The sequence below is a fragment of the Rhinolophus sinicus genome, chromosome 18, assembly GCF_057876585.1.
Source record: "Rhinolophus sinicus isolate RSI-liver-muscle chromosome 18, RSI-T2T, whole genome shotgun sequence".
In the NCBI taxonomy this organism is placed as follows: Eukaryota; Metazoa; Chordata; class Mammalia; order Chiroptera; family Rhinolophidae; genus Rhinolophus; species Rhinolophus sinicus.
Genome location: NC_142518.1, coordinates 40,405,896 through 40,431,951, shown reverse-complemented (window position 1 = coordinate 40,431,951; position 26,056 = coordinate 40,405,896). Strand labels below are relative to the sequence as shown.

Here is a 26,056-nt window from a genome sequence, read left to right as displayed (position 1 = left end):
GCTCGGCTAGGATGGACCACCGTCATTTGCTCCCCCTGTTCCCCAGATGGTGCCCACAGAACTCGTGGAGAAGGAGTTCTGGCGGCTGGTGAATAGCATTGAGGAAGATGTGACTGTTGAGTATGGGGCTGACATCCATTCCAAAGAATTTGGCAGCGGTTTCCCTGTCAGCGACAGTAAGCGGCACCTGACCCCTGAGGAGGAGGTGAGTGGATGATTCGTTATGGCGGCTACGTGAGCTTAGGCACGTCGTTTAGCGGCTGAAAGACTCTGTGGCTCTATGGGATACAGATACTTACACCTGCCTTTTGTGGTTGCTGTGGGATTTAGGTGAGATGATATGTGGGTAAAGAACACAGCCTAGTACTGGTGTGGCATCTCCAACCATGAGATTGGCTGTTTCCTTACCCGTAGGTTGGGGATAGTACTTACCTACAAATTTGTTACACGAATTACATAAGAAGGTGTGTAAAATGCCTGGCAGGGTACCTGGCTCGTTCATAAGAAGTTCAGCGACTGGGACTGTATGTTCAGGAAAAGTGGAGGGGCCAGGCCTGCCTCAAGGGAAGGGTGCATTTTGATCCAGAGCAAGGGCTTCTAATTTGCAGGTATTTTGGTGAGTGGGTGTATCTGTCAACCTCCTTGAAATTGAACTGAATTGAAATTTTGTTTGTATGCATTTTTGCGGGGAAAAGAATACCTATAATATTTCGTAGGTGTTTCAAAAAGGTCTGTGACCTTGAAATTAAGGTTTGCTGGGCTAGAGGTCTCAGCCCCTCAGTATAACTCACCCCCTTTCCGCAATTCTCGACCCGACAGGAGTATGCGACCAGTGGCTGGAACTTGAACGTGATGCCGGTGTTGGAGCAGTCCGTGCTGTGCCACATCAATGCAGACATCTCGGGCATGAAGGTGCCCTGGCTCTACGTGGGCATGGTCTTCTCAGCCTTTTGCTGGCATATCGAGGATCACTGGAGTTACTCCATTAACTATCTCCATTGGTGAGGGCAGCCCTGGGGGACCAGGGAGGCAGGGTGGGCTCCCTCAGGACCATGGTTGTGACCACTCCGTGTGTCCCCTTTCCGCTTGGACAGGGGTGAGCCGAAGACTTGGTATGGGGTGCCCTCGCTTGCAGCAGAACATTTGGAGGAGGTGATGAAGAAGCTGACGCCTGAGCTCTTTGATAGCCAGCCTGATCTCCTGCACCAGCTCGTTACCCTCATGAATCCCAATACCCTCATGTCCCACGGCGTGCCGGTGAGTGCCTGAGAAACAGGGACGAGGGGTGGCAATGCTGTAGCGATGTCCTTGGTGGTGGTGGTGGTGGTGATCGTCTGGAAGCTATGCCGTTCCATCTTAATTGGGCACTCGGTTTGACGATTCTACAGACCCAAAATAGTAGTGGTTAGATACACAATGTGATGGCAAGCTTTCTGGGCCATGTGTTTGAGGGCAGTGCCTTAGGGATGGCTTCTTATCACATCTACATTCTGACGAGTGGAAGAGAGAAATGGGGGAAGGACAGGGCAAGACAAGTCTCCTTCTAAGGACACACATCATTTCCATTCATTTCCTGTTAGTCATATGGCCACTTAGCTGCAGGGAAACCTGGGAAATGGGATTTTTGTTCTGGATGGTCATGTACCACTACAAATTGGAGGTTATGTTATTATGAAAGAAGGTGAGAAAGGATATTGGGACAACAGTCTCTGCCATACTCTCTAGACTATAACTCTTCTTGGAGCAGGTCTTTTTATTTATTTAGCAGGTCAGAAGTTCAGTGTGATAATTATTTTGCAATACATAAGCCTCTCAAATGAACATGTTGTACATCTGAAACTTATTTGATGTTTCGGTATCTCAGTGAAGCTGGGGGTGGGGGTGGCAGGAAGTAACCTTAAAAGAAAAAGTACCAGTATCTTCCAACATTAAAATAAAAACAAAGTTTAACCTGGGATCCTGGTTTATACTGTCCTCCTCTGTGGGCCCCTCCTACCCTATAAAACATTTTGCTGGGTATACATCTTGGCTTACCTGTAAGGGACTTTATATTCTTGGGAATTTCCAGCATTAATTTGCATCAGCTAGTTTTCTGGTGTGGGTCTGAAAACCTGATCCACAGTCCTGTAGGAACAGGGATTAGTATCTCCACCACCTCTGCTCTGAGTCTTCTGTACTCTCTCCTCCCCACTCCCTTCCATTCTCCACCCTCACCCCTGCCTTGCCTGCCCTGCCACTAAGTCTGATGCATGGGATATGGTTGGCAGTCATTCCATATTGAATTAATGTCTCCTTGAGATCCCTGGACATCTGTACAATAGGGCTTTGGACTAGGTCAGTGTTTCTCACCTGAATTTCTTCTTGCCTTCACCTTGTTTTGATATACTACGTACCCTGTGCGTCATATTTTTTATTATACATTTTAGTGATCTTTAACCAAGGATTGAGGTATCTAGGGAATTAGAGGAAGCATTCTACAACAGTTCAGGCAACTTTCTCCCCTCAGAGGTAGGGCTGTCCTTTCCCTCTCTGCTTCACCCTATTTAAGAATCATTGGACTCGCGATGTCGAGATGATCAAGGGCCCTTCTAGTTCTCTTCACAAGTAGACATTGGGTCTGACCTTTCCTCCAATGTCAAAGAAAATTCTAAGAGTAGAGGAGGATTCTCCTTAAGGACTCAGACAGCTAATGTATATATATAGCTATTTAGTACTTACCTCTATTTAAAAAACTTGATCACGACTTTTAAACATGTGTGCTTTCCTTCCACCTCCACAGCATTTCTCTTGCTCATGGCCTACCAGCTTCTGTGGCCACCTGCTGCTTCACCACCCCACTTCTGTGCCCTGCCCCTTCTATAGGTAGTTCCCAGCATCTCTGGGCTCTTTGGACTCGGCGGTGTCCCTCAATCCAGGCATTTTATGATTTTCATATTCTCGTGCTGGCAGGCTGCAGTTTAGCCGGTTGGAGCTCCCCCAGCGCTATCTTTAGCCTGCCCCCCCTTCCCCTTTGGTGGGAGAAGGCCATTTCTTTTTATAGATATATAGCATAAGTATTATTTTCATTATAAAAGAAACATGCCTCCTGTCCAAAAAAATGGAAAAGGAGAGGTCATCCCTGTTTCTTCCCCGTTTTGTTATGTTTCCACCTGTTGTTTTTCTATGTAAATTTTGATATAGCAATAATCAGTCTGTGAATTTTGTAATGTCTTTTGTAATTCTAATGATCTAGAATGGCACTGTCCAGTTTGGTAGCCACCCACATGTGGCTACTGGGCACTTGAAGTGTGGCTAATACCAACTGAAATGTGCTGAAAGTTAAAACACATGTTGGATTTCACGACTTACTATGAAACAAACGATATAAAATGTCTCACTAATATTTTTATATACCAACCACACATTGAAATGATAATACTGTGACTACATTAAGTTAAAATATGTTGAGGTTAATTTCACCTGTTTTCTTCTTTCTAATGTGGCTACTGGAGAATTTTAAAGCGCATATGTAGCTGGCATTATATTGGACAGTGCTGGTCTAGAGTGATTTTTGCTTTCTTACTATGAACTATTTATAACCACCTTTTAAAAAATACCAAGCCTTTTTAAAAAGCAGCTTTATTGCAGTATAGTTCACATACCCTAAAATTCACCCAGTTTAAGTGTACAGTTCAGTGAATTTACAGAGTTGTGCTACCATCACTTACAGTCCAGTTTTAGAACATTTTCATCACCCCAGAAAGATCCTTCATGCCCTTTTGGTCACTCCCCATTCCAACCCCAAGTCCCAGGCAGCCACTAATCTGCTTTCTGTCTCTAAAGATTTGATTTTTGTAGGCAGTTCATATAAATGGAATAATATGTGGTCTTTTGTGTCTCGCTTCCTTCATTTAGCATAATGTTTTCAAAGTTCATCCATGTTGTAGCCTGTATCAGAACTTCATTCCTTTTTATATGGAATAGTTTTCCATCGTATGGGTACACCGTGTTTTGTTTATTCATTCACCTGTTGATGGCCGTTTGGGTCATTTTTTAACAGCTGCAGAATGTGAGGAGAACTTTTTAAAATAACTACATAGGAAACTGTAAAGTGACATTGCCAGAATCAGGGTGTAGGTTGAGACAGAGTCAGGAGCATTAGGTTCTATTTCTGGCTCTGCTACTTGAGGCTTCTCTGGAACTCAGTTTTCACATCTATAAAATTAAGGCTGGAACTAGATTGTTCAGCAGATACTGCTAGAACTCCTTTTGTGTGCAAGGCCTCTCTGGTCAACGCCCTGAAGGTAAATAAACCAGTCCCTACCGAAGGGTATGCACAGGTGAGTGGAGGTCTGAGATGACTAAATAAGTGGAATAAAATGTTAGAGGTGCTACAAAAGAACAACAGACTGCCTCATTAGGAAGGTTGGGGGGGAGGAGTGGTCAGGAAAACATTTGTAGAAATGGTGACCCTGGCAAAAAGAGAGTTTGCCTGTCAGGCCGTGGCTTTATCGTGTGGACAGGGGGACTCGAGTGAGGGCTTCTCGGTAGGGTCATTAAATGGTCAAAATTGCGTTTTTTTGGAAAACAATTCTAGTGGTTGGTAATGGGGGCCAGTGCAGTAATACAGGCAAGAAACGCTAATGTTGCCTCTAAGTAGGGATAGATTTGAGATGACAAAAATGTATTGGAGGTGACAGTTGATGCATGACCTGAATAAATGTGTAGATGTATTCACGAATGGGATGATTCAGTATTGTTAGGATGTTAATTCTCTCCACATTAATCTAGAATCCTACCGGAGGAATCATTGGGTTGAAGGGTATAAACATTTTAGGTTCTTGGTATGGATTAGCAGTTGCTTTCCAGAGAATAGATGTTATTGGTCCTCTTTTCCACACTGTGCCTGTTTCACTGTGTCTTCATTGGCATTGAGTGCTCATCTTAAAAAAACTTTTGTGAGACTTCTCGGTAAAGATGGTGAATTTAAACATACATATGGCTATTTCCATTATGTACTGAAACTCCACTAAAATGGTACAAAGGTTTTTTGGTTTTTTTTGTTTTTTAAGGTAAAAGAATACAGAGATGGAAAAACGAGAGAAAACAATGATAAAATGCTTGAAACTAGAAAACAGTTAAGAAAACTCAATCTTAAGCCAGTACTGGTACATCTGAGAACCAATCTGATTTATACATCAGAATTCCCCAAAGGTTCAATAGTTGGTGGTACCAGGCATTCTGGGAATAAAGATGAATGGGGTGAAAATAAGGATTGGTTCACATCTATATAAGAAGTTGTGAGATGCTCTCCCACACTGGGCATCTGGAAATGTGACCCTCCCTCACTCTAGGAAAAGACTGGAAATTTAATTTTGAAGAGTTTAAAATAGAAGATCTCTGGGTTGAGGTCTTCTAGGTACAGTTGAGGGTGGAGGTACTATGAAAATAGTAGGATTCATCATTGTATATATACTAGCTGCTAAGGTTCCCAGCCATCTCCCTCCACTTGGCTCTTAGAACACTGGCAGTCAAACCTTTTTCTTTCAGGCAAAAAATGGGAGAGTTTTCTCTGGGGAATCTGGCCCAAAAGGAAAGGCCTAGAATTTCCCAAACTAAATGACTGAGCCAGATCACCCTCCAGTGAAGCTCACAGCTGACAGACTTTACCTGTGTACTCAGAGCTTCTATTCATCTTTTTTCATTTCTTCCTCTTCAATATAAGTAGACAGCCACAGATTAGCAGACAACCAAGGAAACCTCTAGAAAACAAAATAGAACCAAACAGGGAAGAAAGCAACTTGGAGAAAGACAGCTTAGGCAGGGAGAAGTAAACTTCAAAAAAGGAAAGGAAAAGAAACCTTGTTAATATTTTCAGAGATGAGCATATATTGCAAACATGAAATAAGAACAAGATACTATTTAGAAAGAACATACCGAGAATAAAAAGAGCTCTTAGAAATTAAAATTATGATAAATCTCCCAGAAAAATAGAATAAAAAGATGAGGAGAGAAAAACAGAGAGGAAATTAGAGAATTTGTTTAGGAGGCTCAGTAATCAAATAACAGGAGTTCTGAGAAAAGAATAGATGAAAACTGAAAGGATCAAGTCGTTAATGAAATTGTTCAGGAAAATTTCCCTGAACCGAAAGACTGCATTTCTAGAAGCAAAGGGCCTACCCAGTACATGAATGAAAATAGGTTCACACCAAGGTATATATGGTGGATTTTCATATCAAACACTGGGACCAGAAAAATCCTACAAACTTTCTGAGAGAGGAAACAGGTTTAATTCAAAGCATTAGCTGTGAGAATGGCTTCAGACTTTGAAAAGCAACACTGGAATCTAGAAGACTAGAGCCCATGCCTTTAAATAATTGTCAATTTAGAATTTTATATACAGTGAAATTATCGAGGGAGAGAGTAAAGTAGAGATATTTTTTTAAAAAAATCTCTTCCCACCATTTCTCAGGAGGGTATTAGGATGTGCTCAAGCACAGCAAAGGAATAAACCAAGAAAGAGGAAGACAGGGGCTCTGAGAAGCAGGCAGTGCGTCACTGGAGAGTGACGCTCCAGGGAGGACAGCTGGTCCAGATTGGAACAGATCATAAGGCTCCATGAGAGACAAACGTGAAAACTGATAGAGAGCAGAGTTGGGCACTTGTCCAAAAGGTGGGAATTAAATTACTAATATATGCATAGAAAACTAAACAAATTGAGACATAGGAGGCTATTTCCGTGTTTCCCTGAAAATAGGACCTACCCCGAAAATAAGCCCCAGTTAAGATCATCAGCCAGACGGATGCATTTAGCACATCATGACAATGTTCCAGAAGGTCACATGACTGTATTTGAATAAATATAGATGGTTGTACATGAAAAAATAGTCTTATTTCCCCTGAAAAATACGCCCTAATGTACCTTTTGGAGCAAAAATTAATACAAGACCCGGTCTTATTCTCAGGGAAACACGGTTTTAATATAGTCTAGAGGCATATTATTTAGTGTTAAGGTAAATGCCAAAATAATCAGAAGAAGTGAAAGTGATTGGCTCTGGGGAGTAGAGAATGGCAGGGCCTGCTGATTTTATAACAAATCTTGTAGAACCATTTGGCTCTCGAAACTGCATATATGACTGATAAAGATCATTGTTAAAGAAAAAACCTTGGCCAGCTTAATGAAAGGTGGTATTTTAAATTTTTATAAGAATTACTAGAGAAGTTGAAATAGTTTGGTATGTATGTTTCCTAACTTTGGACTCAAATCTTCCTGTCATCTGTCAACACCAAACCTTGAGAGCAGAGACCAGTGATCCTCTCTTTCAGAATTTGAGGGTCTGGGACTCTGTTGTCAGACTGTTCCCTGAGGCTTTCCTTTGCCTCCTTAAGGACCCTGTACTTAGAGCAGGTTTCTGCATACTGGAAAATCTCTGTCTCAGTGACTTTGGCCTTTCTTCCTCAGGTTGTCCGCACAAACCAGTGTGCAGGAGAATTCGTCATTACCTTCCCTCGTGCTTACCACAGTGGCTTCAACCAAGGCTACAACTTTGCTGAGGCCGTCAACTTTTGCACTGCGGACTGGGTGAGTCTGGAGTGTGGTGGGCTGAAAGGGAGAAGCAGGCGGGTTATGGGAAAGCTGAGGCACCGCGGCCTCCAGACTTGACAACACTCAACCTTGAACCTGTCCACAGTTGCCAGCGGGGCGCCAGTGCATTGAGCACTACCGCCGGCTCCGTAGATACTGCGTCTTCTCCCATGAGGAGCTCATATGCAAGATGGCTGCCTGCCCAGAGAAGCTAGACCTGAACCTGGCAGCAGCTGTACATAAGGAGATGTTCATCATGGTGCAGGAGGAGCGGCGTCTCCGAAAGGCCCTGCTGGAGAAGGTGAGTGGTGGGGAGAGTGCCCTGGTTGGGCACCCTAGCCTGGCAGAGGTGGAGGAAGGAAGGGGAGGCTCCAATAAGTTGAAGATAGCTCCTGTTCTTGGAGAGTAGTGAAAAGAACTAGATGGCATCTGGATTGGGAACCACATTGCATTCCCTGCCCTACCATTTACCAACAACCAGAGCGTCAATATCCCTGTCTACAAAATGGGGATTGTAATAGTGCTTATCTTTTTGGATAGTTGAGTAGATTAAGGTGTTTATTCAGTGACTGAGCCATAGCAGGTGCTGCTATGGCCGCTATTCATTATTTAAATAACCCAACAAGGCAGACTGGCATATGCTGATGAGCTGGATGACCTTTCCAAGTCACTTAACCTCTCATAGTCTCACTTTCCCACTCTAAAATGGGAATTAATACCTAACTTACGAGATGATTGTAAAACTTGAGTAAGGTGATTTATGTCAAAGCATCTGTTGCAGTGTAGCAGCTACTATTAGTAACATTAATACATGAAGAAAATGACCGAAATATGGAACCTTTCTTAGACAATGTCATTTATTACATTCAGATGGTTCAGTAGCTCACACTAGTGTAATATTACCAAGTAGAAGGCAGTCCTCCTTTAATCAGTTTCTCATAAGTATGTGTCATTTGTGTATAGATGAGTGTAGTTCAGCTGTCTTCTTAAAGCTCCACACTTGCCCAATTAGGGAATTAACTTAGAGTCCTCCATAGGATTACAAAGAAATAATAGTCCTGAGGAATCTTGCTGCTTGTTCAGGGTAATACATTTTCATTTTAAAGCTCATTTACAACTTTCCTATGAGCATGGGCTATAAGGAGAATTGCAGCAGCAATAAGAGTTGGAAGTCTGGGGCCGGCCTGTGGCATTAGTCGGTGAGCCCCTGGGCTTTACAGGCATCATTTCTCTCTCTGTTCAGTGCTGTTATTAATGATGACCTTGGGGCTATACCAGACTCCAGGAGGGAGCCAAAGCAAGATGGGAAGACTGGCATTCTCATCCTGACATTCAGATTTCTTTATACTTGGCCCTTACCTTGAAGAGGGGTGCTCGACCCCCAATCTTAAAATTGTGTAAAAGATTGTGTGTGTGTGTCTGTGTGTGTGTGCGCGCGTGTGTCTGTTTGTGTTTGAGTACTCTTGGGGAGAGGGCTCATAGTTGGCATCCAATTCTCAGAGGAGTCCATGATCCCAAAATACCTAGGGACTTCATCCTTAGAGCATTCGCTGGCTTCAGAGTCAAATTGACTGCATTCAGATTGTCACATTGTCAAGTTACTAACTCTCTCTCTGAGACTTAGTTTCTTCCTTAGTAAAATGAGATAGACCTGTGAAATAGGTATCCTTACCTGAAAATTAGAGCTAATAACAGTAAATATTTGTTGAGCACTTCTTTTATTCTGTAGTCACCATACTGTACATTAGGTCCCCAAAACTGTCTTATAACTTAGACTAACATCTCCCCACTTCCTCCGCTCCCCAACCCCTGGCAACTACCAGTCTGCTCTGTTTCTGAGTGTAGCGTTTTTAGATCCCACATATAAGTGATCGTCTATAGTATTTCTTCCTGTCTGACTAATTTCACTTAATAGAACGTCCTCAGTGTCTGTGTTGTCACAAATGGCAGGATTTCCTTCTTTCTCGTAGCTGAATAATATTCCATTGTATGTATGTATGTGTGTGTGGATGCATACATACGTGGATACGTACTTATACCACATCTTGTTTTCTTCCTTTGTTAAAAAAAAAAAATTCATTTTTTTAAATTTACTTTAAAAAAATAGTTGATGTATACAATATAATAGTTTCAGGTATACAACATAGTGATGAGATCATTTATATATGTTATGAAGTGATCACCACAATAAGCCTAGTACCCATCTGGCACCATACACACTGGGGGCGCCAAAAAAACGTATGCACATGACTTGTATTCATCTTTTGTTATCGGTATATATTGAGTATTACAATTTCAATACAATTATTTCCTTTCTTAAAATGTGTATACATTTTTTTGGCACCCTCTGTAGTTGTGATATTATTGACTGTATTCCTTATGCTATACATTACATTCCTATGACTTACTGTATAGCTGGCAGTCTGTGATTCTCAGTCCCTACACGCATTGCACCCATCCCCCACCCCCCTCCCACCTGGCAACCCTCAGTTTGTTCTCTGTCTGTTTCTGTTTTGTTTTGTTTTGTTGGTTTTGTTTTTAAATTTTCACATATAAGTAAAATCGTATGGTATTTGTCTTTCTCTAACTTATTTCATTTAGCATAATGCCCTCTAGGTTGTCACAAATGCAAGATTTCATTCATTTTTATGGCTGAGTAATATTTCATTGTACATGCAGTTGAAAATTTGCATATAACTTTTGACCTTGGGGCATTGGTTCCAGGGCCCCTCACAGATGCCGAAATCCACAGATGTTCAAGTCACTTATATAAAATGGCGTAGAAAATGTGTACTGTCAGCTCTCCAAATCTGTGGATTCCCAACTGCAGATCAAAAATACTGTTTTCCATCGGCAGTTGGTTGAATCTGTGGATCTAAAACCCAGGGATACAGAGGTCCACCTGGTATATTGAAAAAAATCCATGTGTAAGTCGACCTGCCCAGTTCAAACCTGTGTTCAAGGGTCAACTGTATATACCACATCTTCTCTAACCTGTTCATCTATCAGTGGAGACCCAGGTTGCTTCCATATCTTGGTTACTGTAAATAATACTGTAAAGAATATAGGGTGCATATATCTTTTTGAGTTAGTGTTTCAGAAGTTTCTTCGGGTAAATACCCAGAAGTGGAATAACTGGATCACAAAGTAGTTTTGTTTTTAATTTTCTCAGGAATCTTCCTACTGTTTTCCATAGTGGCTGCTCCAGTTTACAATCCCAACAGTGCAAGAGGGTCCCTTTTTCTCTACATGCTTGCCAACACTTACTCTTTGTTGTCTTTTTGATAATAGCCATAAAATCAAAATGGATTCAAGACTTAAATGTAATACCTAAAACTATAAAACTCCTGGAAGAAAACATAGGCAGTAAGCTGTGACATCAGTTTTAGCAGTATATTTTTGATATCTCCGGGCAAAGGCAACAAAAGCAAAAATAAACAAATAAAAAATAAACATCAAACTGAAAGTTTTTGCACCACGAAGGAAGCCGTCAACAAAACAAAAAGGCAACGTATTGAATGGGAGAAGATATTTGCCAATGATACATCTGATAAGGGGTTAATATCCAAAATATATAAAGAAATCATATAACTCAACATCAAAAAAACAATTCAATTGAGAAATGGGCAGAAGACCTGAATAGACATTTCTCCACATCATCTGTATCTATTCATCCGTAGACAGACACTTAGGTTGTTTCCATATCTTGGCTATAGAAATGCTGCAGTGAACATGAGAGTGCGGATATCTCTTCCACATCCTGATTTTATTTCTTTTGGATTAATACCCAGAAATGAGATTGCTGGATCATATGGCAGTTCTATTTTTAATTTTTTGAGGAACCTCCATTCTGTGTTCCATGTTGCTGCACCGGTTTATATTCCCACCAGCAGTGCACAAGGGTTTTTTCTCCACATCCTCGCCAACACTTAATCTTTTGGATAATAGACATCTTAACAGGTATGAGGTAGTACCTCATTGTGGTTTTGATTTGCATTTCCCTGATAATTAGTGATGTTGAGCACTTTTCATGTATCTGTTGGCCATTTGTATGTCTTCTTGAAAAAAATGTCTGTTCAGCTCCTTTGTCCATTTTTTAAATTGGATTTTTTTTGCCAATGAGTCGTCTATTCTTATCCTTAAGTATTTAGGATATTAACCTCTTTATCAGATATATGGTTTGCAAATATCTTCTCCCGTTCTGTAGGTTGCCTTTTCATTTTGTTGATTGTTTCTTTTGCTGTGCAGAAGTTTTTTAAGTTGATTTAGTCCCACTTATTTATTTTTACTTCTGTTGTGCTTTCGTCATGTGCAGAAAAATCATTGACAAGACCAATGTCAATGAGATTTTTTTCCCATGTTTTCTTCTAGGAGTTTTATGGTTTAGGTGTTACGTTTAAGTCTTTAATCTACTTCAAGTTAATTTTTGTGAGTGGTGTAAGATAGAGGTCTAGTTTCATTCTTTTGCATGTAACTATCCAGCTTTCCCAGCACCATTTATTGAAGAGACTGTCCTTTCCCCATTGAGTAGTAGTCTTGGGTCCTTTGTCAAATATGAGTTGATCATCTGTATGCAGGGGTTTATTTCTGGGCTCTCAATTCTGTTCCATTGCTCAATGTGTCTGTTTTTCTGCCAGTACCATACTGTTTTTGATTACTATAAGTTTGTAGAATAGTTTGTGTGTGTGGGTTTTTTTTTTTTTTATGAATAGTTTTAAATTAGGAAACATGATAGCTCCAGCTTTGTTTTTCTTTCACAAGGTTGCTTTGGCTATTTGGGGTATTTTGTGGTTCCATTTATTCTAAGTGCTAAGATACTTTTCTGAAGTATCTTTATCAGTTGCTTTATCTATGTTAATCCTCATAACAATCCAATGAGATTGTACCATTATCTCCGTTTTACAAGGTAGGAAAATGGAAACCTACAGAGATTTAAATAATTTGTTCAAGATAACACAGCTACTAAATGGCAAAGTGGGATTTGTATTGTGCTGTGGATTCATATCTTATGCAGAGGTTGGATGTTAAAGTCGGTATAGAAGATAAAAAGTTAAGAGTCAAAATGTCCCTTTAAAATCCCTAAAATTGCCTGTAATGATAGTGCTGTATTGTCTTTCAATTCCTCCAACAAAGCCAGCTCATTCTCTATTTTTGGAATGGATTGTGTTGTCTTCATCTGAACAACAGATGAAGTCATTGCTTAGGTTTGGAAGCTATGTTGTTGAAAAAACTGTTGCATCTTTAAACACTGGACACAAGCAAATAGTTTTATTTCTGTAAGTTACATATGTGTACGCAGTGCGTCCTGCCCGCTAAGCAGCCAGCACAGTGCCTAGAACACAGTGGACACGGAGTGTCTGGAAGCCACTGTTGTTCCCCAATACGTGGCCTTTCTCTTGGCCACTTGCACACATCGCCAGCTCTCTGGTGCCTTGGTCCACCACTTTCCTCACCTGCTCGCACCCAAAAGGCCCTTTCACCCGATCTGAATCTTACCTGATTTTTTTCCCTCTCAGCTCACTGGTTTTGCCCTGGTTCATCTGATTCCCCCAGCTTTGAAAGTCTGGACTTCATAGAGGCAATGTGCTCTATGGCGTCGGGTCTCCCCCACAGCTCTCAGCACAGATTTGTGTCTAACACGGGGCTTGGTGGTGGCTCAGATGGGGGTTTCTGTGGCCCTATTCTGGTTCTACATAATGTGCACGGGTCGAATGCCCCCAGGGCATCACGGAAGCTGAGCGAGAGGCTTTTGAGCTGCTCCCGGATGATGAGCGCCAGTGCATCAAGTGTAAGACCACGTGCTTCCTATCAGCCCTGGCCTGCTACGACTGCCCAGACGGCCTTGTCTGCCTTTCCCACATCAATGACCTCTGCAAGTGCTCCAGTAGCCGGCAGTACCTGCGGTGAGCAGGGGGCCTACCTGGAGGAAGTGGGCTGAGGAGGGAGATGCTGAGCTGGGCTAGAGGTGCTCTTCCCTGCCCTCTTCCTCCAGGTATCGGTATACCTTGGATGAGCTCCCTGCCATGCTACATAAGCTGAAGGTTCGGGCTGAGTCCTTTGACACCTGGGCCAACAAAGTGCGAGTGGCCCTGGAGGTGGAGGATGGGCGGAAGCGCAGTGAGTGATGGGGGCTGGGGGGACTCCACAGGCAAGTTCTACTCCCTTTTCTTCTGTAGCCCCCTTCCTCTTCCTCTGCCTTTACTCAACACTGCTTCCTCCTTGCTGCTCTCTTTCTCTCTCCAGGCCTTGAAGAGCTGAGGGCACTAGAGTCTGAGGCCCGTGAGCGGAGATTTCCTAACAGTGAGCTGCTGCAGCGACTGAAGAACTGCCTGAACGAGGCAGAGGCGTGCGTGTCCCGGGCTCTGGGACTGGTCAGCGGCCAGGAAGCTGGGTATGGCAGCCTGAGGTGTTGGCTGCCGGTAGCCTGTCACGAGCCAGCACCTAGGAGAAGTACTCCAAGGGGTGACTGAGTACTGTTGGGCAGACGCCATCAGGGGGAAGCTGACAAGCACGGTAGTGCGTGCGAGGTGGCCTGAGTGGCGTTGGGGGCGGGAGGGGCAAGGAGGCCAGGCAGCGAGCACGGAAAAGAGCGCCTCGTGCTAAGAAAGCTAAAAATGTTTCTTCTCATAAGTGCCTACAGGAGATGGCAGGCAGGCTGAGCGGTTTTGTGGGCAGGGAGGAGTTTGGAAGGTTTAGGGGCAAGAAAAGGACACAGTGCATAGACCTGACCATAGAGTTTACAGTAGAGGATGGATTGAAAAGTCCAGCTTCTGTTACCATCAGTTAATTTCTAAGCCCCCCCCCCCCAATATATCCTGTATCCCTCTTTTCTGATTATTTCCCCTCATCACGTGAACGTGATTGTATCTTAGAACCTTCCCTCTGTCCTGGACAGCTGGGGGGAACCGTGAAGCATGAGAGGTCAAGGTGGGCAGGAGTGAGGAAAGGTGTTGGGTCTCCGCATAGACGTGGAGGGGGAGGGGACTGGGTTTGGACTGGAAACCCCACATGTGAACCTCCATAGTCCCCATAGGGTGGCTGGTCTACAGATGACCCTAGCTGAGCTCCGGGACTTTCTGGACCAGATGAGCAACCTGCCCTGTGCCATGCACCAGATTGGGGATGTCAAGGTGAGGACGGGTGGGCTTGGAGTGCTGCTGAGGGATCGGGGGCTGGGGGGGAGCGGGTGTGAGCAGCAGGCCACGCTTGGCTCCCTTAAAATGGCTCAAGTATTTGGGTGAGACAGGTTGCACATGTGAGAAAATAATGGGAGGAGACAAAGGGTCTAGCAACTGCCTCTTAGAAATAGGATTTGAGGGGCAGGTAGCAAAGGTCTGAGTACAGGATGCAGAGTCAAGGGAAGGTTTCTTGGCAGAGGTGGAAAAGGAGGAAGAAGGATGCTTGTGGGCCTGGGAAGCAGAGTCAAGTTCAGGAAGGCAGAGAAGAGGGATGGAGAGGGCAGTGGACAGCAGTGTGAGTGCAGGGCTCGTGAGAAGGCGTAGCAAGGCATTTTTAAGGTGGTCGGTGTGGTGCTATGCATCAGAATCCTCTGGGGATTGAAATAAAGCACAGACTCCTGACCAACCCCTATTAAGAACCTGTAGGCCTGGGGCCCAAGAATCTGCATTTCAACAAGTTCTCCAGTGTATTGTGACAGGCAGTGTTAGGAAGCACTGTCTTAGGGGAGCACCCAGCCCGTGCTAGGTTCTCTTCCCAGATAGTGGTGGGGGAGGCGTGGTGGGGGCAAGGGGATCTGGTGGTGGGACGTGTAAGTGGGCCCAGCTGAGGAGTTTGTTCTTCGTCTGTGTCCTGGTAGGGCATTCTGGAACAGGTGGAGGCCTACCAGGCTGAGGCCCGTGAGGCCTTGGCCTCCCTGCCCTCCAGTCCAGGGCTCCTGCAGTCCCTGTTGGAGAGGGGGCGGCAGCTGGGGGTGGAGGTGCCTGAGGCCCAGCAGCTGCAGCGGCAGGTGGAACAGGCGCGATGGCTGGATGAGGTGAAACGCACGTTGGCCCCCTCAGCCCGAAGGGGCACCCTGGCTGTCATGCGGGGACTGTTGGTCGCGGGTGCCAGTGTAGCCCCTAGCCCTGCTGTGGATAAGGCCCGGGCTGAGCTGCAGGAGCTGCTGACCATTGCTGAACGCTGGGAGGAGAAAGCCCACCTCTGCCTGGAGGCCAGGTAGGTCTAGCCTCTTGCCCTCCCTGCTCTACCCCTGCCTTCAGGTTTCGCGGAGAAGCTGAAGGGGATTCCCATGGGTGGCCTTGGGTACCAGACTCCTGTGCTGGTGTATCGACTCTCCTTCCCTTTTTGGTTTCTTCTTATATTTTTCACTCCATATACCCATAGAAGCAGAGACAGGCTTGTGGGGAGGCAGAGGTGGACAGACACAGAAGTGTAGAGAGGATTAGCTCTGCAGGCTGACGTGCGCATGCGCATGAGCACAAGTACCCACAGGCAGATGGACAGATACCGGTAGAAAGACACCACTTACAGGGCAGTCTGACAAAGTGCAGCACCGGATTAATACCTGAGGTTGTGTGTGTAGTCACTGCCAGCAGGTTGACAGACTGGCGGACAAGCAGAGGCACGAGGGCTCTGGCAGAAGTTGGGTGCATGCCGCCTGGGGCATGCAGTGACTGGCAGCCACCCGTAGGCAGAATACATGCAAGCAGGCCCATGTGGCAGCCCCACGGGCTTGTGCCCATCCAGCTGGTGGTCAGGCTGGCTTTCCGGTCTGGCGGGTCACCCCAAACTAAGGCCTCTCTTTCCCCTACCTTTAGGCAGAAGCACCCACCAGCCACACTCGAGGCCATCATCCATGAGGCAGAAAACATCCCTGTTCACCTGCCCAACATCCAGGCCCTCAAGGATGCCCTCGCTAAGGCCAGGGCCTGGATTGCAGATGTGGACGAGATCCAAGTGAGGCCCTGCCGCCCCCCGTCCCCCCCTCGCACCTGCAGTCCAGCCAGGACACAGGGCATACATTGCATCGTGCTGGGTCGGCTTGGCTTGGCTAGTGAGGGGCAGGGGGCAACGTAAGGAGCTAAACTGTGCTTGGCGAGCAGTGAGCAGCGGTCGCGAGGTTGGCCTGAGGGACGAGAGGGTGCTGGTGAGGGGGAGAGTGGTGGGCCCGGGGAGGATAGAAGAGGCAAAGCACAGAAGAGCACTGGTCTGCTGGTCCTGGGGACCGACTGGATAGCTGGGGGTGAGCACGTGGCTGGAGGGTTTGTGGGGAGAGCCGGGTGGGCGTGCCTGCCTGCCTTAGGTGATCCCTGTGGTTTTTGTGCCTCAACATGGCGAGTCCAATCCATCTTCCATCTCAGGGCCGGGCACAGAGTCCCATCAGTAGCTGTTGGCATGTTGCGTTGAGCTATCTTTTGCCCCTGTCCCAGAATGGTGACCACTACCCCTGTTTGGATGACTTGGAGGGCTTGGTGGCCGTGGGCCGGGACCTGCCTGTGGGGTTGGAGGAGCTGAGACAGTTAGAGCTGCAGGTGCTTACAGCACACTCCTGGAGGGAGAAGGCCTCGAAAACTTTCCTCAAGAAGAATTCATGCTATACGCTGCTGGAGGTGAGGCCCGGGATCTGACCCACAGCTTCTCCTTCCTCTGACCTGGCTGTCGCGAGACAGCTCATACGACAACATGGGGGTTTGGGATGCTGGGGAGGGGAGGAGAGAGGCTGGGCAGCAGGGAAGCCCATCAGCTCCCTCGTGTCTGCCCGCCTGCCTCAGGTGCTCTGCCCGTGTGCAGACGCCGGCTCAGATAGCACCAAGCGCAACCGGTGGATGGAGAAGGAGCTGGGGTTGTACAAATCTGACACAGAACTGCTGGGGCTGTCTGCGCAGGACCTCAGGGACCCAGGCTCTGTGGTAAGGAGCTTGGACCCAGGTGGGGACAAGAGCCTGGCGACGAGAGTGTCTGAGCTGGGTGACCATGGGCAGACCACGGGCTTGCTTCTTGGGCCTCGGTACTCCTGGGTTGGGGGTGGGGTGTTGATGGTGCCAGAGAAGGGAGAGGATGGACTGCTGACCTCCTCTCCCCCGTCCTGGGCACGGCAGATCGTGGCCTTCAAGGAGGGGGAGCAGAAGGAGAAGGAGGGTATCCTGCAGCTGCGTCGCACCAACTCTGCCAAGCCCAATCCACTGGCATCGACCGTGGCCGCCTCTGCAACCTCCATCTGTGTGTGTGGGCAGGTGCCGGCCGGGGTGGGAGCTCTGCAGTGTGACTTGTGTCAGGACTGGTTCCATGGGGGATGTGTGTCGGTACCCCGCCTCCTCAGCTCCCCGAGGCCCAGTCCCACCTCGTCCCCACTGCTGGCCTGGTGGGAGTGGGACACCAAATTCTTATGTCCGTTGTGCATGCGCTCACGGCGCCCACGCCTGGAGACCATTCTGGCATTGCTGGTGGCCCTGCAGAGACTGCCTGTGCGGCTGCCCGAGGGCGAGGCCCTGCAGTGCCTCACAGAGAGGGCCATCAACTGGCAAGGCCGTGCCAGGCAGGCTCTGGCCTCAGAGGATGTGACTGCTATGTTGGGACGGCTGGCTGAGCTTCGCCAGCGGCTGCAGGCCGAACCCAGGCCTGAGGAGCCCCCTACCTGCCCTTCAGCCCTTGCCTCTGACCCTCTCAGAGAAGGTGGTGGCAAGGACGTGCCTAAGGTGAGCCGCCCAGCCCTGTTCCTGTCCTCGCATTCCTGTCTCCCCGTGTGGGCTCCGGCCCTGGCCCTGTTCTGACTTCCAGTTTTATTTGGCCCAGCCTCTCTGCCCCGTTCTGTACCCTTTAGGGGTCCCTAAAGTGTTAAGTGTTCGCTGCTGGCATCCTGTGCCTGCCCTCCTCCAGGATGTGGGGGGGCCCAAGTCTGCGGTGGGGGGGAAGAACAGGACCTCATTCTTCAGTCACCAGTCCCCATTCTTGCTCTCCTTGGCAGGTCCAGGGCTTGCTGGAGAATGGCGACAGCGTGACCAGTCCCGAGAAGGTAGCCCCGGGGGAGGGCTCAGGTAAGAGAGGTAGGTCTAGCTGTGGGCAGGCTCTTTATTGGATGTCACCAGACTTGACCCACGTGGTCCTCAGCTCTGTCGTGGGGATATGACCAGGGGCAGCCTCTAATCCAGCCTGTCCCCGCAACCCCCCAGACCTGGAGCTGCTGTCCTCACTGTTGCCACAGTTGACTGGCCCCATATTAGAGCTGCCTGAGGCAACCCGGGCCCCCCTGGAGGAACTCATGTTGGAGGGGGACCTGCTTGAGGTGACCCTGGATGAGAACCACAGCATCTGGCAGCTGCTTCAGGCTGGACAGCCTCCAGACCTGGAGCGGATCCGTACTCTTCTGGAGGTGAGGAAGGGATTGTGGGCCGGGCCAGGAGGTCAGGCCAAACAGGCAGAGCGCAAACCTGACCACTGGCCCGCACCTCTTTCTGCCCATCTGTGATCACAGCTGGAGAAGGCAGAGCGCCATGGGAGCCGGGCCCGGGGCCGGGCACTGGAGAGGCGGCGGCGGCGGAAGGTGGAGCGGGGTGGGGAGGGCGATGACCCAGCCCGAGAGGAGCTAGAGCCAAAGAGGGTCCGGAGCTCAGGGCCAGAGGCCGAGGAGGCCCAGGAGGAGGAGGAGCTGGAGGAGGAGACAGGGGCTGAGGGTCCCCGCCAACCCCTGCCCTCCGCCGGCAGCCCCAGCACCCAGGAGAACCAGAATGGCTTGGAGCCAGCGCTAGGGGCCGGATCAGGCCCCTCGGCCCCTTTCTCCACTCTGACTCCCCGGCTGCACGTGCCCTGCCCACAGCAGCCACCTCAGCAACAGTTGTGACAGTGGCTGAGTCTGGCACAGACCCCAACAGAGACCCCCCCTTGGCCTCAAGGATCCTCTTTCTGACCATCAAGCCTGCTTCTTGGGAGGTGGGCAAGTAGGGGGGATGGCCACCCCCCACCCAACCCACCCCTGAGCCCCTTGACTTTTATATTCTGATTCCAAGGTATTGTTCAGACCTCAGCTCCTGGGGGCCGGCCCCTGGAGTACCCCTCCCTGGTAGCCTCTAACCAGCATTCCCAGACACCTGAGGCAGACAGACAGACGGATGGGCAGGTGGGCAGGGCGGTGGCTGGGGCCGGGCCAGCACCATTCCAGAGACAAGGCCAGTGCATTTGCAAACGGGGAATCTCCTTTCCCCTGCCCCAGTTCCAGCCCTGGCCAGGCCAGGCTACACTAACCTCACCTCCCCCCCCCCCACCCCGCACTCTCCTCCCTCTCTTTTCCTTCCCCCTTCCCTCTTCTCCCTCTCCATCTCCTGTCTCCCTTCCCCCTTCCCCTGACTGGTCCACCCAGGAGGAGGAAATTTCACATAGCTGTGCTCACAGTTTAAATAAACTCGGTTGGGGAGCTGACCAGGGCGCCCTGTAATCTGAAGAAAGCGTTTGGTGCTTGTCCTCACAACCGCCTTGACCTTCCCTCCCTGTCCTGCCCTGTCTCCTTTCCTCCTCCTGGGTTCATGTTGTAATAAAACAAGATTGTTGGTGTGTAATTAATTTGTTCAAAAGGAAAAAAAAAGCAAAACAAGGAACTTGGTCCCAACTGAAGCCTATTTTAATTTTATTTTATTATTTTCCTCTTGTTAGAAATAAAACCCTTTAGCAACATTTTTTGGAAACATGTTTCTGAAGTGCATTTCTCTTTGAAGGGGGAGAACAGTGAGTTACCTCCATCACCTGTCAGTGGAGCAGCTGCCGTGCTGGCGGGGGCACGAGGGCTGAAGCCGGGGAGCTCTGGGCTCTGGAACCAAGTTCCACCAGGGTCTCCTTAACTGGGGGCAGGACATCCCAGAGCCTCCCCACTGCACCCCAAGCCAGTTTTCCCTATCTCCCAACAGATGGCGTTGCACCCACCTCTCACCTAACTCCTGCAGTAGTAGCTCATCTATCAAGCCCTCAGAGTGGGATTTGGTTTGGTTTGGGGTGGGTTTTTTTTGTTTTGTTTTTGTTTTTGGCTTTATTGAGGTATAATTTATACACCATAAGATTTACCTGTTTTAAATGTACAATTCAGAGGGGTGTTTCTTAAGTACAGTTCTGACCATTCATGTCTACTGCTTAAAACTGTCTGTGCTGCTGCATCGCCCTGAAGTCCAAGGTTATATATATAATCTCATTCTTTCTGGAATGCTTTCCTTTCCAACCCACATGCCACATTCAGGGACCCTTCCCTGATTTTTCTCCACCCTCAAGGTTCTTTCTGCCCCTGTGAATGGGGACTTCAATCTCAGATGTGTGTGCATTTGCAACCCAAGTTCAAACAGCTTCATTGCAATACAATTTACATACCATGCAGTTTACCCACCGAAAGTATGGAGTTAAGTGGCTTTTAGTATATTCTAGTTCGGCAACCATTACTGCAAAAGATTTTAGAATGTTTTCATCATTCCAAAAAGAAACCACATCCTTTGGCATCACCCGGGCCCCTCCAGGTCACCGCTAATCTATATGGATTTGCCTATTCTGAATCTTTTATATAAATAGAATCATACAATATGCGATCCTTTGTGACTGTGTTCTTTCACTTAGCATAATGGTTTCAAGCTGAGTTCACTTTGAAATGTAGACATTAATGGTGCAGTTATCTTGGACAGATATTTTCCTCCGGGGCCCCAGAGTGAAGGTGTTGGATTAGATCAGGGACGGCCACCGTTTACATATTTTTGTGGGGGTTCTCACGCATGTACTCCTGGCAGGAAGACTAACCAGCTTGCATCAGATTCATAAAGGGATTCTAGTCCCTTCAAAGGCTAAGAACCACTTTTTGCGCTCCTGAATGTTCTTAGCGTCTGTCCATGATGGGACACGGGAAGCAGGAGCCTCGAGGCTACTCCAGTGGCGCAGCCCTCCAGCTCTCCATCATTCCCGGCTCTGCAAGGACTGTTACTCCGGAGTGGGGGAGAAGCTGCACGGAGGGCTTAAAGGCTAAAGACCAGGCCCTGATACCTGTCTAGCCCAGGAGCCCAGCATACTGCCACTCTGTCCTTTCTCGGAATGCTCAGTGGGCTTGTTTTGCTTCACTTCCCCTCCCCACGATTTCCAGTTGGTAGTAACCTAGCGATGGGTGAGAAAGCCCACTTCTTCTGGCAGCTTCCATTAGTGGGAGGGTTTGGCTCAGCCCTGCGTCCGTCCTCCAAGTCAGGAAACACAGCTATACCAGTAAGGGAGATGGGGACTCCTGAACAACCTTGTCCTGGGCCCAGTTCTACGCGGAATTGATCCTGAAGAGAGTTGGAGATGACCTTAGAAGAGATGGGCGTGACAACTGGGACGGGCAGGAAGGGGCTCAGGCTCAGCACTTCACTACCACTCCCCACCCCAAGGCAGCCCCTGGAAGCAGTGGCCTGACAGGAGAGGAGGAGGGTGCCTATGACCTGGAGCAGCTCCCAGGCTGGGGTCCTCCAGGGTCCAGACCAGCCGTCAGCAGGTTCCATCGTTCCCATCTTGGCCCTGTCCGTGCCCCAACCCCCACAGTGGACATGCACCCCTTCCAGAACCTTGAAGGGGGAGAACAGTGAGTACCTCCATCACCTGTGGGAGGTGAGGAAGCAGCGGGTGTCTTTTTACCTCCAAGTCATTTTCTACCACAGAGACAACGCCTTGCTGCTGCATCCTCCCAGGTTGCCACATCCCAGGGTGACTCCTGAGTCTGCAGGTGACAAGGGGATGGGAAGAGACCATTTCTACTAAGGACTTTCCCCAACCCCATTCTTCCCCTCCCTAGTGCCACTACTGTGCCTTATGTGGCATCTGAAACACTCTAGGATAAACAGGCCTGTGTCCCATACTGGGAGCTCCTGGAGGGAAGGCAGGGCCCAGGCCTGCGTCCTCTGACCCCACTTCCAGTCAGGGGCCTGAACAGTCTGGGCTCAGATGGGAGCAGCAGTTGGAGCCCCACGCTGTGCATGTGAACTCTCTTCCCTTTGCATTGCATAAAGCTCATTGGTAAGGGTGTTACCCCATGGGAGTGGGGACCGGGCCTGAGCTCCATGGTCATTGGGCTCGTGAAGGGGCAGACAATGACCAAGCTTCCCAGAGGTCCTGAAATTGTGGTGGGAGAAGAGAGGTTGGAGGCAGAGAGATAGGGCCCCTGCCCCTGGGACATTCACATTCCAGGAAAAGGAAGGGAGCAGCCCCTTGTGAAGTACCCCCTGTGTGCCACGTCCCTCCTGTGTGCCATGTGGGAGATTTCACAAAGTCCCTGTCAGACACTCAGGAAATACCCCAAAGAAGAACAGGCCTGGCCCAGGCATATCAGCCTGGCAGAGCTGGAATTCCCACAAAGCCTCTGAACCTACAGCTTGTGCTGCATGACAGAAGGGTCTAAAGGAATCAGCCTGCCCCCAGGAAATCGTTCATAGCGGGGGCTCAGTGGTGATTTCTGCTGCTGGCAGGTGGGAACTCAGTAGTGCTATAGCCAGATTGGCCTTGGTAAGCAAAAGTCCATACTGCTGAACTTGCATATCACCTCCATGCCTACCTATGCTCTATGTATTGCTATGTAACGGATTACTCCAAAAACTTAGTGGCACAAAACGTGTATCTCACAATTTCTGTAGGTCAGGAATCTGGGCACAGCTTAGCTGGGTTTCTATTTCAGGGTTTCCCATAAGTTGTCATTTGGGGCTGCAGTCACCTCAAGATATGACTGGGGAAGGATCCACTTCCAAGCTCACTCATGTGGCTGTTGGCAGGATTCAGTTCCTTGCAGGTGGTTGGACTGAGGATCTCAGTTTCTTTCTGGCTGTTGGCGGGAGGCCACCCTCAGATTCCCTGTAATGTGGACCTTCCCATAGGGCAGCTCGCAACATGCTTCCTTTGTCAGACCAATCAAGTGAGCAGAGAGGGAGGGAGGCAGGGAGGGAAGGAGGGGGAGAGAGAGAGAGAGTCCATGAAGTGGGGGAGAGGCTAGGACTCTACATTTTGAGGCCTAGATAAGGACTCCATTTGCTAGGTTAGATTTTTTGTTGTTATATAAATCAAATAGGACTTTATTAGGCTGTCCATCTATTTTGGAACTAGGGAAACTATGTTTAATTAGCAACCACTACAGATCTCGACAGGTCAAACCATTCTGATTACTGCTGTGGCTCTGCTGTCCATTACAGGAATCAGGCCCAACTTGTCTCTGGAGGTAACTCTATCATCCCCATTGAATCAGGAGACCCATTATCATGATTGCTCACCATGACCCTGATTTACAGGAAAAAAACACTGCAATGCTTTTTAAGGATACTGATGTTCACTCATGTAATAGTTATGGCAAAATTAGATTCTGGGGGAAAAAAAATCTCTGTGATTTAAAACAATAGAAGTTTATTTCTTGCTCCTATAATATTCCAAAACAGATGTTAATAATCGGGCTTCCCTTTTCTAAGTGATGATTCAGCGGCCTAGACACCTTCTATCTAGAAGAACTGACCTCTTCAAAATGTGATCGTCATTGTACTGTTGTTATCTCCATCCCAGCCAACCACACAAGGAAAAGACCATGTGGGAAGTTTTTTTTAAAAATATTTTTATTAAAAATATAGTTAACATACAATACTCTATTAGTTTCAGGTGTACACAATACATATTCAATATTTATATACCTAAAGCAGTGATCACCATGATAAGACCAGCAACCATGTGACACCGTACCACGCTATCACAATATCATTGATTATATTCCCTATGTTGTATATTACATTCCCCTGAGTATTTGTTTTATACCTGGAAATTTGGACCTCTTATTCCCCATCACCTTTTTTGCCCTTTTTAAGTTTTTCAATCACAGTTGACATTCAATATTATTTTATATTAATTTCAGATGTACAGCAAGTGGTTAGATGTTTATATAATTTAAGAAGTGATCCCCCTGACTAGTCTAGTACCCACCTGGCACTATACATCATTATTACCATATCATTGACTATATGCCCTGTGCTGTACTTTACATCCCCATGACTATTTTGTAACCACCAATTTGTACTTCTTAATGCCGTCACCTTTTTCACCTTGCCCCCAACCCCTCCCATCTATCAATCACCCCAACAAATCTAGTACCCATCTGACAGTATACATATTTATTACAATATTATTGACTGTATTCCTTGTGCTATACCCTACATCTCCATGACTACTGTATAACAACAAATTTGTATTTCTTAACCCTTCCCCTTTCTCACCCCAAACCCCAACACTCCTCCCATCTGGCAACCATCAAAATGTTTTCAGTATCTATGAGTTTGTTTCACTGTTGTTCATTAGTTTCATTCTTTAGATTCCACATAAAAGCAAAATCACATTGCATCTGCCTTTCTCTGTCTGACATACTCCACTCAGTACAATACCCTTCAGGTCCATCCATGCTGTCACAGATGGCAAGGACCCATTCCCTTCCGTGGCAGAGCAATATTTCATTGTATATATGTACCACTTCCTCTTTATCCATTCTTCCACTGACAGACACCCAGGTTGCCTCCACATCTTGGCCATTGTAAACAATGCTGCAATAAACATATGGACGCACACGTCCACTCAAAGTAGCATTTTAGGTTTCTTCGGATAAATGCCCTGAAGTGGGATTACTGGGTCCTTCATTGTCTCTTGTTATAGCCTTTGTTTTAAAGTCTATTTTGTCCGGTATAAGTATGGCTACCCCAGATATTTTTGTTTGTTTGTTTCCTTGTTCATAAAATATATTTTTCCATCCCTTTACTTTCTGTCTGTGTGTGTCTTTCAATCTGAAGTGAGTCTCTTGTAGGCAGCATATGTAATGGTTTTGTTTTCTTACCCAATGTCAGCCCTCCTAAAACTTTTCTTTTTTAATAAATTTTATTGGGGAATTATTGGGAACAGTGTGTTTCTCCAGGGCTTATCAGTTCCAAGTAGTTGTCCTTGAATCTACTTGTGGAGGGTGCAGCTCAGCTCCAAGTCCAGTCGCCGTTTTCAATCTTAGTTGCAGGGGGCACAGCCCACCATCCCATGTGGGAATTGAACCGGCAACCCTGTTGTTCAGAGCTCGTGCTCCAACCAGCTGAGCCATCCGGGCGCTCCCTCCTGAATCTTTTGATTGGCACTTTTAATACACTGAAAGTAATTGTTGATAGATTTGTAGGTATTGCCATTTTATTATTCATAATTTTGATTTCTTTTTCCATCTTAAAGAAGTCCTAACATTCCTTGCAATACTGGTTTAGTGGTGATGAACTCCTTTAGCTTTTTCTTGTCTAGGAAGCTCTTTATCTGTCCTTTGTTTTTAAATAATAGCTTTTCTGGGTAGCGTAGTCTTGGTTGTAGGTCCTTGCTTTTTGTCACATTGAATATTTTGTGCCACTCCATTCTGGCCTGCAAAGTTTCTGATGAAAAATCAGCTGACAGTCTTATGGGAACTCCCTTGTAAGTTACTAGTTGCCTTCCTCTTGCTGCTTTTAGTATTCTCTCTTTGCCTTTAATCTTTGCTATTTTCATTACAATGTGTCTCGGTGTGGG

General features: G+C 47.1%; 1 protein-coding gene across 4 annotated transcripts in view; it reads left to right on the top strand.

Moving 5' to 3' along the window:
* The window catches only part of KDM5C (lysine demethylase 5C), a 32,814-nt gene extending 12,615 nt beyond the window's left edge, over positions 1 to 20,199 (top strand). For 2 of the 4 annotated variants that reach the window (XM_019717696.3, XM_074324267.2), the window contains exons 10-26: positions 47 to 205; positions 820 to 1,001; positions 1,095 to 1,257; positions 7,442 to 7,561; positions 7,671 to 7,865; positions 13,286 to 13,467; positions 13,557 to 13,681; positions 13,808 to 13,955; positions 14,589 to 14,694; positions 15,381 to 15,739; positions 16,342 to 16,480; positions 16,954 to 17,133; positions 17,296 to 17,433; positions 17,623 to 18,219; positions 18,489 to 18,558; positions 18,694 to 18,893; positions 18,996 to 20,199. In XM_019717696.3, coding sequence (XP_019573255.2) covers positions 47 to 205; positions 820 to 1,001; positions 1,095 to 1,257; positions 7,442 to 7,561; positions 7,671 to 7,865; positions 13,286 to 13,467; positions 13,557 to 13,681; positions 13,808 to 13,955; positions 14,589 to 14,694; positions 15,381 to 15,739; positions 16,342 to 16,480; positions 16,954 to 17,133; positions 17,296 to 17,433; positions 17,623 to 18,219; positions 18,489 to 18,558; positions 18,694 to 18,893; positions 18,996 to 19,361 — 3,429 coding nt within the window. In that variant the 3' untranslated portion in view covers positions 19,362 to 20,199. Of the gene's footprint in view, positions 1 to 46; positions 206 to 819; positions 1,002 to 1,094; positions 1,258 to 7,441; positions 7,562 to 7,670; positions 7,866 to 13,285; positions 13,468 to 13,556; positions 13,682 to 13,807; positions 13,956 to 14,588; positions 14,695 to 15,380; positions 15,740 to 16,341; positions 16,481 to 16,953; positions 17,134 to 17,295; positions 17,434 to 17,622; positions 18,220 to 18,488; positions 18,568 to 18,693; positions 18,894 to 18,995 lie in introns of all 4 variants that reach the window. The other 2 variants (XM_019717694.3, XM_019717695.3) reach the window with 1 other exon arrangement.
* Positions 20,200 to 26,056: the final 5,857 nt, after the last annotated feature.